Source organism: Pararge aegeria, chromosome 11, assembly GCF_905163445.1.
Source record: "Pararge aegeria chromosome 11, ilParAegt1.1, whole genome shotgun sequence".
NCBI lineage: Eukaryota > Metazoa > Arthropoda > Insecta > Lepidoptera > Nymphalidae > Pararge > Pararge aegeria.
In genome coordinates, this window is record NC_053190.1 from 3,835,509 (window position 1) to 3,850,356 (window position 14,848).

Below are 14,848 nucleotides of genomic sequence, written 5' to 3' on the forward strand. Positions count from 1 at the left end.
ATAATTATTATAATAATCATTTATTTCAGTAAATAATTTACAAATTAAATGAAATGCAATTAAAATGAATAAATAAATTTAGAAAGATATGTGAAAAATAAATAAATTATAAAAAAAATTAAATAAAAAAAAATCACATTAACCAAATCTAAATTAAGTTAAATAACCGAACTAAAAAAATGCAAAAATTAAAGGGGTTCCGCAGTTATATTAAACCCGATTGGGTTTATACGCGGCATCGGCCAGGTGTACTAAATACCGCCAAGTGGCGGTACGTCTTTGTCCGTACAGTGGTAACAAGCCACGGCAGAAGGCTCACGCCAGACGCGAATCCCAATTTCCGGTTGACCTTGAAACCTCCGACCTATCGGGCCACAACACTGACGCCTGCGCTAAACAATTCGACTTCTGCGAAGTTAACGAATCATACAGTAGAGCTACTCACAACTTAGGATGGTGATGGTCATCGAGGTGTACATGAGGAACAGCATGTTGAAGAAGAGGAAGCCGAGGTTGGACAGCACCTTTGAGCCGTCATTTCCGATGTCGTAGTACAGAGCGCCGATCAAGAACCCGACCAGGATGTGCGCGAACAGACGTAGGTACATCAGCGTCTGCGAAGGAATTTATTAAAGACATCTTATCTTATCCCGTGAAAAGTTAAATGCGTGGTATATCCAGAGCTGTATAACAGTTAAAACTGCACCCAATAGATCTTCCAAAACTATGTTATTTTAACAATAATTCTTTGCAAAGTCTCAATAGATGCTCACTTGGGTGTCGGAGCGAAACGTGCGTAGAGAGAACGTTTTAGAAGATCTGTGACGTGGTTTAAAGTATAAAGATTGAAGAAATTAGAAATGCCTTCGGCGAAGATATGTCATTTTTGGAGAAGTGCAACTCTACAACATATTACCCATGGAAGTGAAAAATGCGAAGTCGTTTAAAATTTTAAAACGCAAACTCAAAAATCGCATATTAACTCAATTAATTCATACCGTTTATAGTTACACTATGGCAACGACTTCCCATTTCGCAACGGAAGATGGATTGTACGGGTAGATTTTTAATATTTTATATATATACCTAATAATAAGTTGAATATAAATATAAATATTTATCTAATATAATAAAACTTATCCAATAATATAAGATCAATATGATTTCTCAGTAAGTGAAGATGTAAAATTATTCTTTAAGAGAAACAAATGATCCTTCTTTAACCTGATAAATTGCACCGTACAGATTTTACTGCTTTTATAATCCGCGGATTATAGTAAATTAAGCTTAATGTACATTGTACAGATAATAATAATTAATTTGGGACGTTATCAGAAATGAATGGGACGACAGATCTCCAAAAATAAGTTATTATTTTTATCTGATCATTCGGTCACAATTAATAAATTGTTCTACATCCTAAACTTAGCTAGATAACGCTTTATGCCGACATTTCTTATAAGCAACACCGAAAATACATATATTACTTTTGTAAGTTGCCTTAAATTTTTAACAAAAATTATCATTTTTGTCCCACAAAACATATTTTCCCGTTTGTGTAGATTTGGTGTTTGCTGGGACTTCGCAAGGTTAAAACCTTACAGTACTTTATCGCACTTAACCGGAAAAGCAGCACAAGATCTGTGCGAATAAACTAGCGGGTAACTGCTAATTACTAATAAATTGTTATTTTGCGTAGAGACAAACGATAGAATGCTAAACGAGTTTGAGAATAAAAAAATAAATACAAGAACATTTTACATCGAAGGGTAAACGACTCGTCCATGACGCTAATTATTGTACATACGAGTTTTGTCTCATAGTTAGTCAAGTCTTACGGAAAACTCGTTTTAGTTGTAACAATAAGTAAATGTTATGCCCAGAATCATATATTAATACATATTCATGAGAATAAGGTAGAATATTTTTATCTCTGAGGCTTTATTCGCCTTGGAGTTATGTAAGAATAGGTTTAAATGTATTTTGGTGGAAGACCCCTTGGGGAGATCCACACTTACTATAATTTTTTTTTATAAAACACGGTCGATATCGTGATATCCCTTTCGCACAATATACGGGCGTGAGAATATTGTGCGAATGAGATAGTACGATAGCGGAAGCGGGGATTACGAGGTCATGTTAAATTGGCTTTATTGACGACCCTACTAGAGGGCCTGCCATAAAAACGCATTCTCCTAGATATAACTTTTTTGTTTCTTTATGGATAGATAATCTTTCTACATCCCCCAAGTCCCAACCTTTTGTCCTGGAGAAGAAATCGTATTTTATGGGAGTTTACCCACTGTAACTCTTAGTGAATAAAAACCCCTATTTTTCCACCTAAACATGAAACATTCCACCCCTCATTTAAAACGTTGAAAGCTACTGGCGAGAGCCTACATTGCGAGAATTGTCACTTAAGTAACCTACTTCTGCTTTTTTAGAATTTGATTGACAGAACTCTTTGGACTACTGTGGATGATGGGAAATTCTAAGCACATATTAAATACAACTTCGGGAACACACTGCGGAAGGCTGTCTAACTTGAAAAAATTATGATATTGATGATAGATGATTATACAGCTAAATTCAAACTCACCCAGTCTCTCCTACTGAAGAGCAAGGTACGTTTGAGCACAACCCAGAACTGCGTCAGTTCAGAAGTTGCGTAACGCCGTGGAGAACCATCTGTGCCGAGAAGGGCGACTTCTGCGTTGTCCTGCTTTTCAGTTTCCACTTGTACTACTTGATCGCCTGGACAACAAAACATATATTTTTTGATACGCATATTTAAACTTCTTTCTGCAACGCTATGCATACTATAGTCAACAACCTTTTTATTACTTTTTAGTGTAAAGTGTATAAATGTTTAAAAAAAAGTGATTTTGTTTATGTATATGTTTTTAATATTTGTAAAACATTGCCTCTGTGTCTGTTTTTTGTGGTGGTAGACTTCACACGCCTTTGAGAAGATTTTGTTGGAGATTTCTCCGACGTGCAGGTTTCCTCGCAGTATTTGCCCTCAACGTTAAAGCAAGTGATATTTAATTGCGCTTTTAATATAACGACAAGCAAGAAAAAGGACATACCTAGAGATAGATACCTTTGTAATGCAAAAGAATGTGTTCAAAAACGTCGCTATTGTTAATCACTTACAGACAAATACAGACATACTCAGGCTTTGAAGTCTTACCCTTCAGAAGCTTCGCAGCAAGGTTAAAATTATAAAACCCAATTTTGTCATTCAAAGAATAAAGTTAACAAATACAGACATACTTAAACTTCGAAGTCAGAAGCTTCGCAGACATGATAAAATTTTGTCATTCAAAAAAGAAACTCATAAGGCAACCAAATTAATTAGCAACCAAAATATAACAACTATCGCTAATTTAATTGGCATTATGACCACATCTGTAACCCCTGAGAGCGCACAAACAGGAAGCTTATCAGTTACCTTTGGCCGTGCTATCAGTCATGATGTTTAGTTGTACACAAGCAATTAGATCTAACCAACATTGCTATAAGGGCTATTATTCAATAGAGTAATGTCTATGTCTACATCTATACTATCTTTTGACAGCCGGTTGGCGCAGTGGGCAGCGACCCTGCTGTCTGCGTCCAAGGCCGTGGGTTCGATTCCCACAATTGGAAAAATGTTTGTGTGATGAACATGAATGTATTTTCAGTGTCTGGGTGTACATCTTTATATTATAAGTATTCATGTGTATTATATTCATAAAAATATTCTTTATATTGCTTACTTTGGGGCTAGATGGCGTTATGTGTATTGTTGGAGTATATGTATAAAAAAAAATCTATACTAATATTATAAAGAGAGTTTTTCTGTTTGTTTGTTTTTTGTATCGCATAGGCTCTTTTAACCATTTCTTCACCACTAGAAAGCTAAATTATCAGGAAGTTACATAGGCTAAAATTTATTTACCTATAGCCTAGCGCAACCGACTAATGTGGGTGCTGCTGCTACACATTTCTCAAATGAATTGTTAATACGGGATACTTTAAAATAAAAACAAACGGGGGCGAAGTTGCGGGCAACAGCTAGTTGATTACATTTAAAAACAGTTTAACTAGTTGAATTAGTTGAACAAAAATAAGTTTAAGGTTGGATATATATATATTATATTTTTTACCTTAAACTTATTTTTGTTAATTAAATAATGTGATATAAGAAATAGACCAAGAAAAACTAATATGATAATTATTTCTTTACTTGTCTTCTAATGTTACCTTTTATTCATTTTGTTGCCTGTTAGTGTGACGTTTATTATTTAATTGTTCAGAAATTAAAAAAAAATCATACTTACATAAAGAAAAACTATTTCAATGTTTGGTTTTATTTATTTTATCTTACTTAATTTTTTTATATTTTTAAACTTACTTCAGAGTTTTACTAGGGTTGTAACTAGCCACGGCCGAAGCTCCCACCAGACCAGACTAGACGCAATTCAGAAATTATAAATATTCCCCTGCCGGGAATCGAACCCGGAACCTCCCTCTTAAATTCACAGCGCCAGGCAGGTCGTCGTTCTTTGTGTTTTGTTGCAATAAAGTTATTCTATCTGTCCTTTAGACAGTTGGCAAATGTGTTAACCATGGCAGCAAAGACGATTGTGAAGTTGAAAATATAAAACAAACACAGGCAAACCCTAACCCTAAACAAACATAGAAACAAAAAAGAAACACTTAAATAATAATATATATATTATTTCCCTAAAGATTATGTGGAATAGTGCTTAATAATTTGATTTTTAAAAATATTTATCCTTTTGTTAAAAATTACATCGATTCCAGTCCAAGCTACTGTATGATGAATTTCTTAATGACAAGGTTGCTTGGAAGAATCAGGCTCCGCTTTCATCTCCCACAAGATAGAAAAATTAATGTTAAAATGTAAATTGTTGATATATATTGGGAAAAGAACAACTGCTGAGTTTCTTGCCGGCTTCCTCTCGGTAGATTCCGCCTTCCGAACCGTTGGTAGAGTCACTACAAACAGACAGGCTTGACGTTTCAAAAGTGCTTATATTAGGCCTATTTGAAACAAATTAATTTTGATTTTGAATGTGAAAAATGTAACATTACAGAAAGGCATATTCACCAAGCGTCGTCATCGCTTAAAATAAAGATTTGAAAAAAAAAAAAACTCACCTTTGCCTTTAGCAATTTCATTCGCCGCGAGCTGCAAGAGCCCATTGTGAAGGTTATTGGCACCGTTTGTACCGTTGGCGCCGTTCAGTACGTCCACCACTTTGTCCTGGACTTGGGAAGCGTCGTTTTTGTTCCATTCGTTGGCCTTCAAGGACTGATCCATGTCCTTCTTGTTGTTGTATTCTGCCAGTTTTGGCAGTGGCATGCCAGTTCTGTGAATGATACGAAAGTATTTGGATAAACACTCCATGCGATAGTATGTTTGTTTGTTTACGAATATTTGGCAAAACCTCTGCACCAGATCTTGATGACATTTAGCACACACATAACTTGGATTACGGTCATATGATAATTTTATACAACGTGTAACGAAATTACTTAATGTTGTTGAAGGGTGCATAAGTATATTTCATAAGGAATCATGCTGCTAAAATATTAAATCAAAAGAAGCACATTTATTTTTCCAGACAAACTAATTCAAATTGTTTTCTTATGACAACCCTATTGAAGATAAAAGACCGTCACGTGCATAGTACCTCCGCTACGCAATGCGTACCTAATTTAGTGCCAGGAGTCATTTTATTTTACTTTTGCATGTGATGTTTTGATATCCTTTCAGTAAAAACTATGGCAATGTATTACTCAAAAACTATTAGGGTATCGGTTTTACAGATAAGTCTCAGATAAAGCCACTGGAGTATTATTTCAGTTTTCATTTACACGTTGTATAAGCACCACTGTAACATCAAGTACGTATATCTGTTTAAAGTTACTCTACCACCGGTTCGGAGGCCATAGTCTACCGTGAAAAAGGCGGCAAAAATTCGGCAGTTCCCCTTTTCTAACATCAACATTTTATAAGCCGGATATTATCGCGAGAGACCAAAAATTCGGTGTCGGATAGTCCCGGAAAAGCCCAGGGTAACGTTCTCGAAACATTAAAATGGTATTTGTTATATATGCATCTTGCTATGGATTTTTGTTCAGGCAGGGCCCTATTTGTCCACATGCTTACCGTGCCTACCTGTCAGTCTACGTAGCCCACATCGCTGTGATATAGGTGTCGTGTTTGACGCAGAGTGCACACAGTATACATACAACTCCGATATCATAATGAATCTGGGCCCAGGTCGGTTATACTTCTGTATATGTACCTATGTAAGCATTCGAATCCAAGTTCGTTCGTTTTTCATTCCATCGAAAATATCACTTGTTTTAACGGCGGAGGAAAACATCGTGAGGAAACCTGCACGCCTGAGTTTTCCATAATGCTCTCAAGGCCATGTCAAATCTAACAACCGAACTATAGGCCGGCGTATTGTTAGACTACGGCCTAAGCCCTTCTCATTCTGAGAGTAGCTCCGTAACCTATAATGGATTTATGATGAATACGTAAGCATTTATGTGGCAAGCAATTCCCAACTATCTATGCACGGCTTCACAGCTAAACCAATATTAGCGAAGTTTTGCATGAAGTTAACTTGTATCCTGCACAAGCACATCCAATATCCCAATAGGAAAACTAATAGTTCCCGTGGGATTTTACGGGCGGACGATGTCGCATGCAACAACTAATACGATATTAAACTGATTCTCCACGTGGTTTATTCACAGAACAATGATGTCATATAGGTCTTCCAGTGTTAATGAATGCGCATTACTTTTAATCACAAATTTCACGCACACAACGGAAAACGCAACTGCAATTGTAAACATTTTTAATTAAACAATTCACCGACGAAGTAAATATATGAATTTCCGCTGCATTCCGATAATGTTTAATTAAAATCATAATATCATAGTTAAATGTTATGTAACGGAGCCTTAATGAAGCGGTTATGTCCCAATGGTTAGGACTTCAGCCTCACTTCCGGGGGGATCGCATTCGATTTCCAACACCTATTCGAAGTTATGTTCGCTTTAAGCGAATTATAATTATTTCTCTGAATAGATACTTTGGTGCGTCTGTCAAAGACGTGCCGAAGAGTTAGCGTGTAGTTATGTTGCCGCCATAGAATTAAGAACGTACAGAACCCTCATTCAGCCATAATTGCTTGAAGTGCATTGTGTGCAAAAACAGTGAAAACGCCCCGCGCACGTCTGACTTCACTCCCGCGTAATAGCTCCCAAACTTTTTCTCATTATTGCCATTTGACGTAAACGTTTAGAACATTAGGGGTAAAATAATTACTGCTGCTATATGGAATAAAGTGACTTACCGCCTGTTCGAGAAACACTACTGATCTATGATACTTCAATATTAGTCGTGTACGCGGTTACTGTGTGTTCTTAATTCTGTGGATACCGCATAGGAACCGATCAGGGGTATAGATTTAATATCACTGCAATATCCCTGCCAAGTGCATCATCGCTGAGGTTGCAGTAGAGGTCTAACTTGTACCTACTGTAATAAAAAAAAATAAAAAAACTACCGCAAGCTCAGTATCTTACCTGATATCGTTCTTGCCGTTGTCGATAGCCCTCACCAACTTGCCGGTATTGTCGCCGTACTCGCCGCAGGACACTTCGATAATGAAGGACGCGGGGTTATGGTACGAAGGGCACTGAAGACTCAGGCTGCCGAGCCACTCCACTGCGGACGAATCAACACTTTACTGACTGGCGCATAAGGTGCCATTTTGTGGTCAAACTACCACAGTAATAGAAGAACTATATCCATCCCTAATAAACGATCCAAGGCGTCTATACAACGTGTACATGAAAACCGAAATATAACTTCACTGGCATGACTTATCTGTGAGACCGAATCGCTAATAAATAATATAATATAAATATAAATATACTGTGACATTACACACATCGCCATCTAGCCCCAAAGTAAGCGTAGCTTGTGTTATGGGTACTAAGATGACTGATGAATATCATAATAATATGATGAATAATATACATGAATACTTAGAAAATACATATAAACACCCAGACACTGGAAAACATTCATGCTCATCACACAAATATTTTCCAGTTGTTGGAATCGAACCCACGGCCTTTGACTCAGAAAGCAGGGTCGCTGTCCACTGCGCCAATCGGCCGTCAAAAATCAAAATAGTTTTTGAATAAAGAAATCAGATACAGCACTTACACCACATGCTAAATTAAAATCAAGTGGCTCCCGTCACTTTATTAGGGTAGCTTTATTAGCGTAGCGTCGCGTAGCGTAGGTTCTATGCGCGTGTCAGTGTTTTATCTTCAATAGGGTTGTCATAACTAAACGCTTAGAATGCTATGAATGCGATTGTATGATGAAAAAAATAATCTTCTTCTTTTGATTTTATATTCTTAAAGGGCGATTCGTTATGAAATATACATACGCATCGTTCCTCAATATTTCGTAATTCGGTTACACGTTGTATAGTATCGCAATGTCTTGTCTTATTCTTTCGAATGTCCAGTATATTTTAGACAGATTGCTGGTTTCTGTATTCTTAGACCGTTACTTAAACTGGTGCTAGGATTTGTTTGAAGGCACGTTATCCTGCACATGAACGGTCTTAAGTTATTTTCATTTCAATACCTTACCTTATATTAAAACTAGCCGTTTCCAGCCCGCTTCGCTGGGCGAATTGAAAAAGGAAATAAATTACATTTTATGTTTCATTTTTATTTATTTTTTTCATATTTTTATTATTCTCCTTTTTTTTTATTTTTGTATGAACATAAATAGGCCCCGCGGATAGAAATGTAAGCATCGATATTGTTTAGACTTACTCAAATTCCAAATTCCATCGATTTAGCCTGTATCTTTCATCCAGGTGATTTTTCTCACTAATATTCATTGTAACTTTCAATGTGCAATCATTATAACATTTCCGTGCCTTTCTTCCAAAAATTAATAATAAAATTAAAATAAAATGAAGAAAAAAATTTGAAATGAGTATTGAAAGTTTAAGTTAAAGTCATTGCAAGTCTCATATGTGAAGTTGAAATCTGTCTAGGTTCAAGTGCGACGAATTTTCTGTTAACTAAAATTTTCTCCGTGACATCAATTTTTTATAGAAAATTAATTGTTCATGTTTTTTATGAAATCTATTGGAATAAGTAACTAAATTTCTTTTCCACATCTCATGTGCTTGGAAAATGCATTCATTTTAATCTGTTACATTTCCGCGATCCCGCAATAAAAGAATTCGTCGGTTATGTAGTCTGCAAAAGTAAAATGAATGTAAAATTCTTAGTCCGTTGATTGGATAGCTACATGTAAAGTTAAGTTTTTGAAACCTCTCAATGACTTTTTCTCCGCTGCCAAAAAGACGATTGTTGTAAGGAAATACACGAATATCCCTACATACACGAAGATCCCCACCAAATTTGGAGTCTGTAGAAGTTACAGGTTAGAAATAAAATTTTTAGATTTTAACACCCACCCCCGCAATTCCTGTCGGAAGTAGACTTTATTGAAATCCATTTTGAGATGTTCCTACCATATTTAGAATTTTTAGAAGCTATATTTCGAAATTGAAATTTTTTATTGTTAACACCCACCCCGCGTATTGTAAAATCCGCTCGAAGATCATTTTTATATTACATATAGAATACTCTCACTAAATTTGGAGTCTATAGGAGCTATCGCTTGGAAAATGAAAATTTTCATTGTTAACGCCCCCGCAATCTTCTTTTGGGTGGGATATCGTAAAATTTGTTCATAAATCATTTTTACATCACTTATAGAAAATTCCTACAAAATTTGGAGCTTGTAGGAGCTTTAGCTGGAAAATTAAAAATATTAATTGTTAATACCCACCCCCGCAACCCCCTGTGGGGTGAGCTATCGTAAAATTCGTTCATAGCCTATTTCTACACCTCTTACAGAAGATTCCTACAAAATTTGAAGTCTATAGGAGCTATAGTTTAAAAACGGGAATTGTTCATTGTTAACGCCCCCGCAATCCCCTTTGGGGAATGAATTTCTTAAAATCTATTCATAGCTGACCTCTACATAGCAAAAGTAATATTCCTACCAAGTTTCACGTTTCTAAGTCTTATGGTTCCCGAGATTTCGTGGTGAGTGACTATATAGATGGGAATTCTTCGATTATCATCGAAATTTTTAACTTTCTATCGGGCTTTTTTAAAATTTTCTTACATACAAAACTTTCTCCTGACAATTCTGAAGATAAAAAAAAAGCCCAATTGGTCCAGCCGTTCTCCACTACCGTGAGTAGATTCTTAGCTGAATGTAAAAAACCATAATCCGTTTAATACACTCTGTTGAAATCCATGAAAACAAAAGAATCAAGAGAAAATGCTTATCTTTTGTTTTTATTAGCGGGATAAATGTTCATAAAAGTAAAACAGCAATAAAAAAATGAAGGAATGTTGGAATTCAAAAAATAGATAGCCATAAACCATCTAGGAAAAATTTCGCATCGAATGGTGGTAGTTTCATGTCGATACGATCAGTGGTTTAGGCGTGATTGAGCCTCAAACGAAGACCATTTTCATTATATATATATAGATTCCGGTAGCAAGGTACAGAAATAATCGCTAAAGTGGTTTGAAGCTAATAATTTGGTTCTGAACGGAAAAAAAACCAAGTGTATAAAATTCACTTTATCTAATGTTAAACACGTGAAAACCACTGTACTACTTAATAATGAGGAACTGAAACTGGAGGATACGACAGTTTTTCTAGGAATAACGTTAGATTCTAAACTTCAATGGGGCCCTCATGTAAATAATTTATCGAACAGGCTTACTTCTGCTGCCTATGCGGAAAGAAGATACGCCATATGACTGACGTAGGAACTGCTAGACTGGTATATTTTAGTTACTTTCACAGCATTATGTCATATGGAATTTTACTATGGGGTAATGCTGCTGATATTGTGTAGTAGCACAATTTTCGTGCTGCAGAAGAGGGCTGTTCGTTCGATCTACAAAATGGGTCCGAGAGAGTCATTGAGAGATAAATTTAAAGATTTTAAAATAATGACAGTGTATAGTCAGTACATATCTGAAAATTTAATGTACCCTTATAAAAACATTTCTAAATTTAAGAAAAAATGTGACTGCAATAATTTAAACATTAGAAGTAAGAATAAACTTACAGTGCAATATACTAGGTTACATAAAATTCATAATTCGTTTAAAAGAAATTGCACACAATTCTACAACAAACTACCAATTGACATCTTGGAGATGTCTCTTAAAAAGTTCAAAGTTTCTATTAAACGTAAGCTTATAAAAAAGTCCTATTATAGCATAAAGGACTATGTAATCGATAAAAAAGCTTGGGTGTAAATTATCGCTCTTCAAATAATTTAAAATGACATTGTGAGATGGTGATAACAAAAAAAAACACCTGGCTAAGTATGTTGTGGGCTTCTTCTTACACCAGGACGCGTTTGGAACCCTCGTAGCTTTAGTTTTAAGGTTACGAATGTGGTTATCGCCATCATCTCACTACCGTGTAATTCTTATGCACGCATCAAAAGTGCCACCAATGGGCCTACTTGAATAAAGATATTTTTGACTTTGACTTTGGTTGAAAAATCGATGATGTCAACTTACCCAATCGTCCAGTGCTGCCTTGGTAAACACATTGCCCATCTGCCAACGTGTACAAGTGGTCAAACATCTCGAACAATCTCGCCGAGGGCTGATGAATGGTGCAGATGATGGTCCGGCCACCTCTGGCCAGGGTCTTCAGCAGTGATATACATTGGAAGCAGGAGGAACTGTCCAATCCAGATGTGGGCTCGTCGAAGAACATGATGGGTGGATTGTTGACTAACTCCAGGGCAATGGAGAGACGTTTCTTTTGCCCTCCAGACAGATTTGACGTCATAGTTTTGTGGTGTTCTGACAGTCCTAGTGTTTCGAGGATTTCTTGAATCTGTTAACAGATATTTTCAGAAATAAAAAAGATGGATACTTTCAGAATACATAATACTATAAGTGTATGGTACAACAAAATAAAAAGTAAGATACTTCACTGAAAGCACTATTTTAACATCATCTGGCCAAATGCGGATTGCTAAACATCACAATCGTTTGTAAACAAATTCTGAAGAACTCTCCGCAATGCAGGTTCCCCTTCAAGGTTAAATCAAGTAATATGTTAAAACGCACGAAACCATAGAAAAGATAGCTGTGCGTGCCGGAGATCGAACTCGGTACCCACGAAAGGTAGGCTAAAATCCTCACCAATTGGCTACTACCACTTTTCTTCAACATAAAATGCTTTAAAACATATTTTATGTTTTGGAAAGGAGTCCGAAAAGTCGGGCAATGCCTACTCGCATAATTGATGAGAACTATTGACATACTTAGTTATGATATTAATAAAGGCAATGTTGATACGAAGCAACGCATTTTTTTATCGCATTATTAATGTCTGTTACACAGATACGCATATTAAAGTAGACATAACATTGTGCATTATGTACCTATATACTTCATCAGAAATAATCTCTTGTTGAGCTATAGCACGTACGAAAAATAAAAACTAAACGCACGTCCCTTCCTCTTACATACTACACGTGTCGGAAAAGCAAACAAAAAATCTCTTATTACCCTCAAAGCCATTGAATTATTTATGTTTTTTATTTTAATCTGAAATCTGACGGACATAGAAACAGAGTGGACGTTAACCCCAGACTTTTAATATGTGTACGAACAAAATGTATACATAAAAGTGAGTATTATTAAAAATCCAAATATTGCTATCCGATCTATAAACAAATCTAGTGCCCGTTTTCAATTATATACAAATACATTATTTACCTTTAACCAATTGATTTTCACAAGGCATACTCATATAACCTAACTTATCTATGATTCTTGCCACAAGGTGTGTATTTTATGTTTTTATTATCATATTTTTCATTTTTAGTATGGATTATTAGTATTGGTTATTAAAAAAAAACAATTTATATTTTTTTAGTGTCAGTTTAGAGTTGCATAAACATTAAGCGCCGTGGAATCGGTGTCGTAAGTTTTGATGCCGCCTGACTTCATCATCTAAGAGTTTGTTAAACGTTTTTTTTTCTACCTACGCACCATAAGGCACCAGATTAAAGCCTTTTCTAGCTTTATTGAAAATGGGCATAAGAGTATTATTGAGTGAGACTGAATCCTTTTCCATAGTAATAACTGCTGGACAGACATGGATTTTCGTCGGAGTATGCCCGACCAGTTTAGAATTCGGGGCCTAAAAATAGTTTAAGTTAAAGATTTATTATTATTTTTTTAATACACTACGCTACCCCATAGCTTATGTTATGGGTACTTAGACGACTGATACATATTTTTATGAATAATATACATAAATATTTATGTTCCTTACACAAACATTTTCGAGTTGTGAAAATCGAACCCAAAAAAATCTCTTACCACTTCCTCCTTGTCAGCTCTGTTCGTGGCGCTGGGTAATTTCAGCGCAGTGGCTACTGCCATTGCCTCTTCGACCGTGAGGTTCCCGTGAAGCTGGTTATCTTGCATGATGTAGCAGGACAGCTTGCGGAAGCTGGACAGGTTACGCTCCATTCCGTTCACTGTGATACTACCCTCCATTCCTGATGTCCTGGTAACAAGATTAAGACAAGATTAACAAGTGTCTTCTTGGGACATATTTTTCTGATAACATATTTGTAAGGTGTCATTATTGTAAAGTTAGTCATCTTATTTTTATTTATACATATCATCAGCATCACAATTTAGTGGCTATAATATATTTGTCATAATTATAATAATATGGTTAGAGTTTAAAATGTATTGATGCCATTTTAGCGCTGTAAATTATGAAGCTGTAATGAGAGTGTACAAGGAACTAAAATTTGACAACTAGAGACACACTAAATATTAATGTTTCACAACTTACAGCGCCAAAATGGCGTCAATCAATTAGATACTTCCAAAAGCAAAGTGCCAACAGTCCTGTCTAATTTGGCAATTCGCATGAAGACAAAATTTAGGCTGTCAGTTGGACGAGCATCCACTCCAGCTAATTACAGTCATGTTTATAGGTCAGTGACCTTTGTATAGTTGGCAGACCAAGCAAAAACCCATCGCCTATGAACAGAGCAACCCTTCTCAGGGTATGCGGGGAACGCACCCTGCAAAGTGCCGCCCCATGTCAATCAATCTGAGGCGTATGTGTTGAGCCTTGTGTGCCTTCAATTACACCGGCAACAACGCCTTTCAGACCGGGACAGCAGCAGATATAATTTCATTCTGCCACAAAAACTCAAAATAATACTAATACTTCTGGCTTGGTTGCTTATTTATAATTTTATAAGAATGCCAACCGTCCGCACTCCACAGTCTTGCACTGCTTGTGTCTAGCGACTCCGTGCGTTTGATGTCGTCTGTTCACCTAGTGGGTGGTATACCAACACGGCGTATACCAGTACGAGGTCGTACCTCTAACACTGTACACAATACTGAATATTGCTCTCAGATAGACCGGATAGATTTTAGGGGGTGTAATGTATTCTGTTTTTTTTTACTTCCCTTTGAGGATTTAAAGTTGAAACCTAATGGAAAAATCACGCAGTCGAATATCGTAATGGGTCATAATGTTTCGTAAAGTAGTTGTGCATTACCATTCAATACTATTTTCATATGGATAAAAAGGCGAGACACAAAATCATACCGCATACTTAGTTGACGTCTAGAAAACTTAGTTATTTATGCAAGTATGTAGGTATATGCACCGTAT

General features: G+C 36.1%; 1 protein-coding gene across 2 annotated transcripts in view; it reads right to left on the reverse strand.

Moving 5' to 3' along the window:
* Positions 1-14,848, reverse strand: part of LOC120627536 (ATP-binding cassette sub-family G member 4) — a 66,855-nt gene that overhangs the window by 8,786 nt on the left and 43,221 nt on the right. For both annotated transcript variants that reach the window (XM_039895541.1, XM_039895540.1), the window contains 6 exons: positions 13,522-13,711; positions 11,698-12,022; positions 7,621-7,762; positions 5,170-5,381; positions 2,600-2,754; positions 446-614 (listed from right to left, as the gene is read on the reverse strand). In XM_039895541.1, coding sequence (XP_039751475.1) covers positions 446-614; positions 2,600-2,754; positions 5,170-5,381; positions 7,621-7,762; positions 11,698-12,022; positions 13,522-13,711 — 1,193 coding nt within the window. The remainder of the gene's footprint in view (positions 1-445; positions 615-2,599; positions 2,755-5,169; positions 5,382-7,620; positions 7,763-11,697; positions 12,023-13,521; positions 13,712-14,848) is intronic.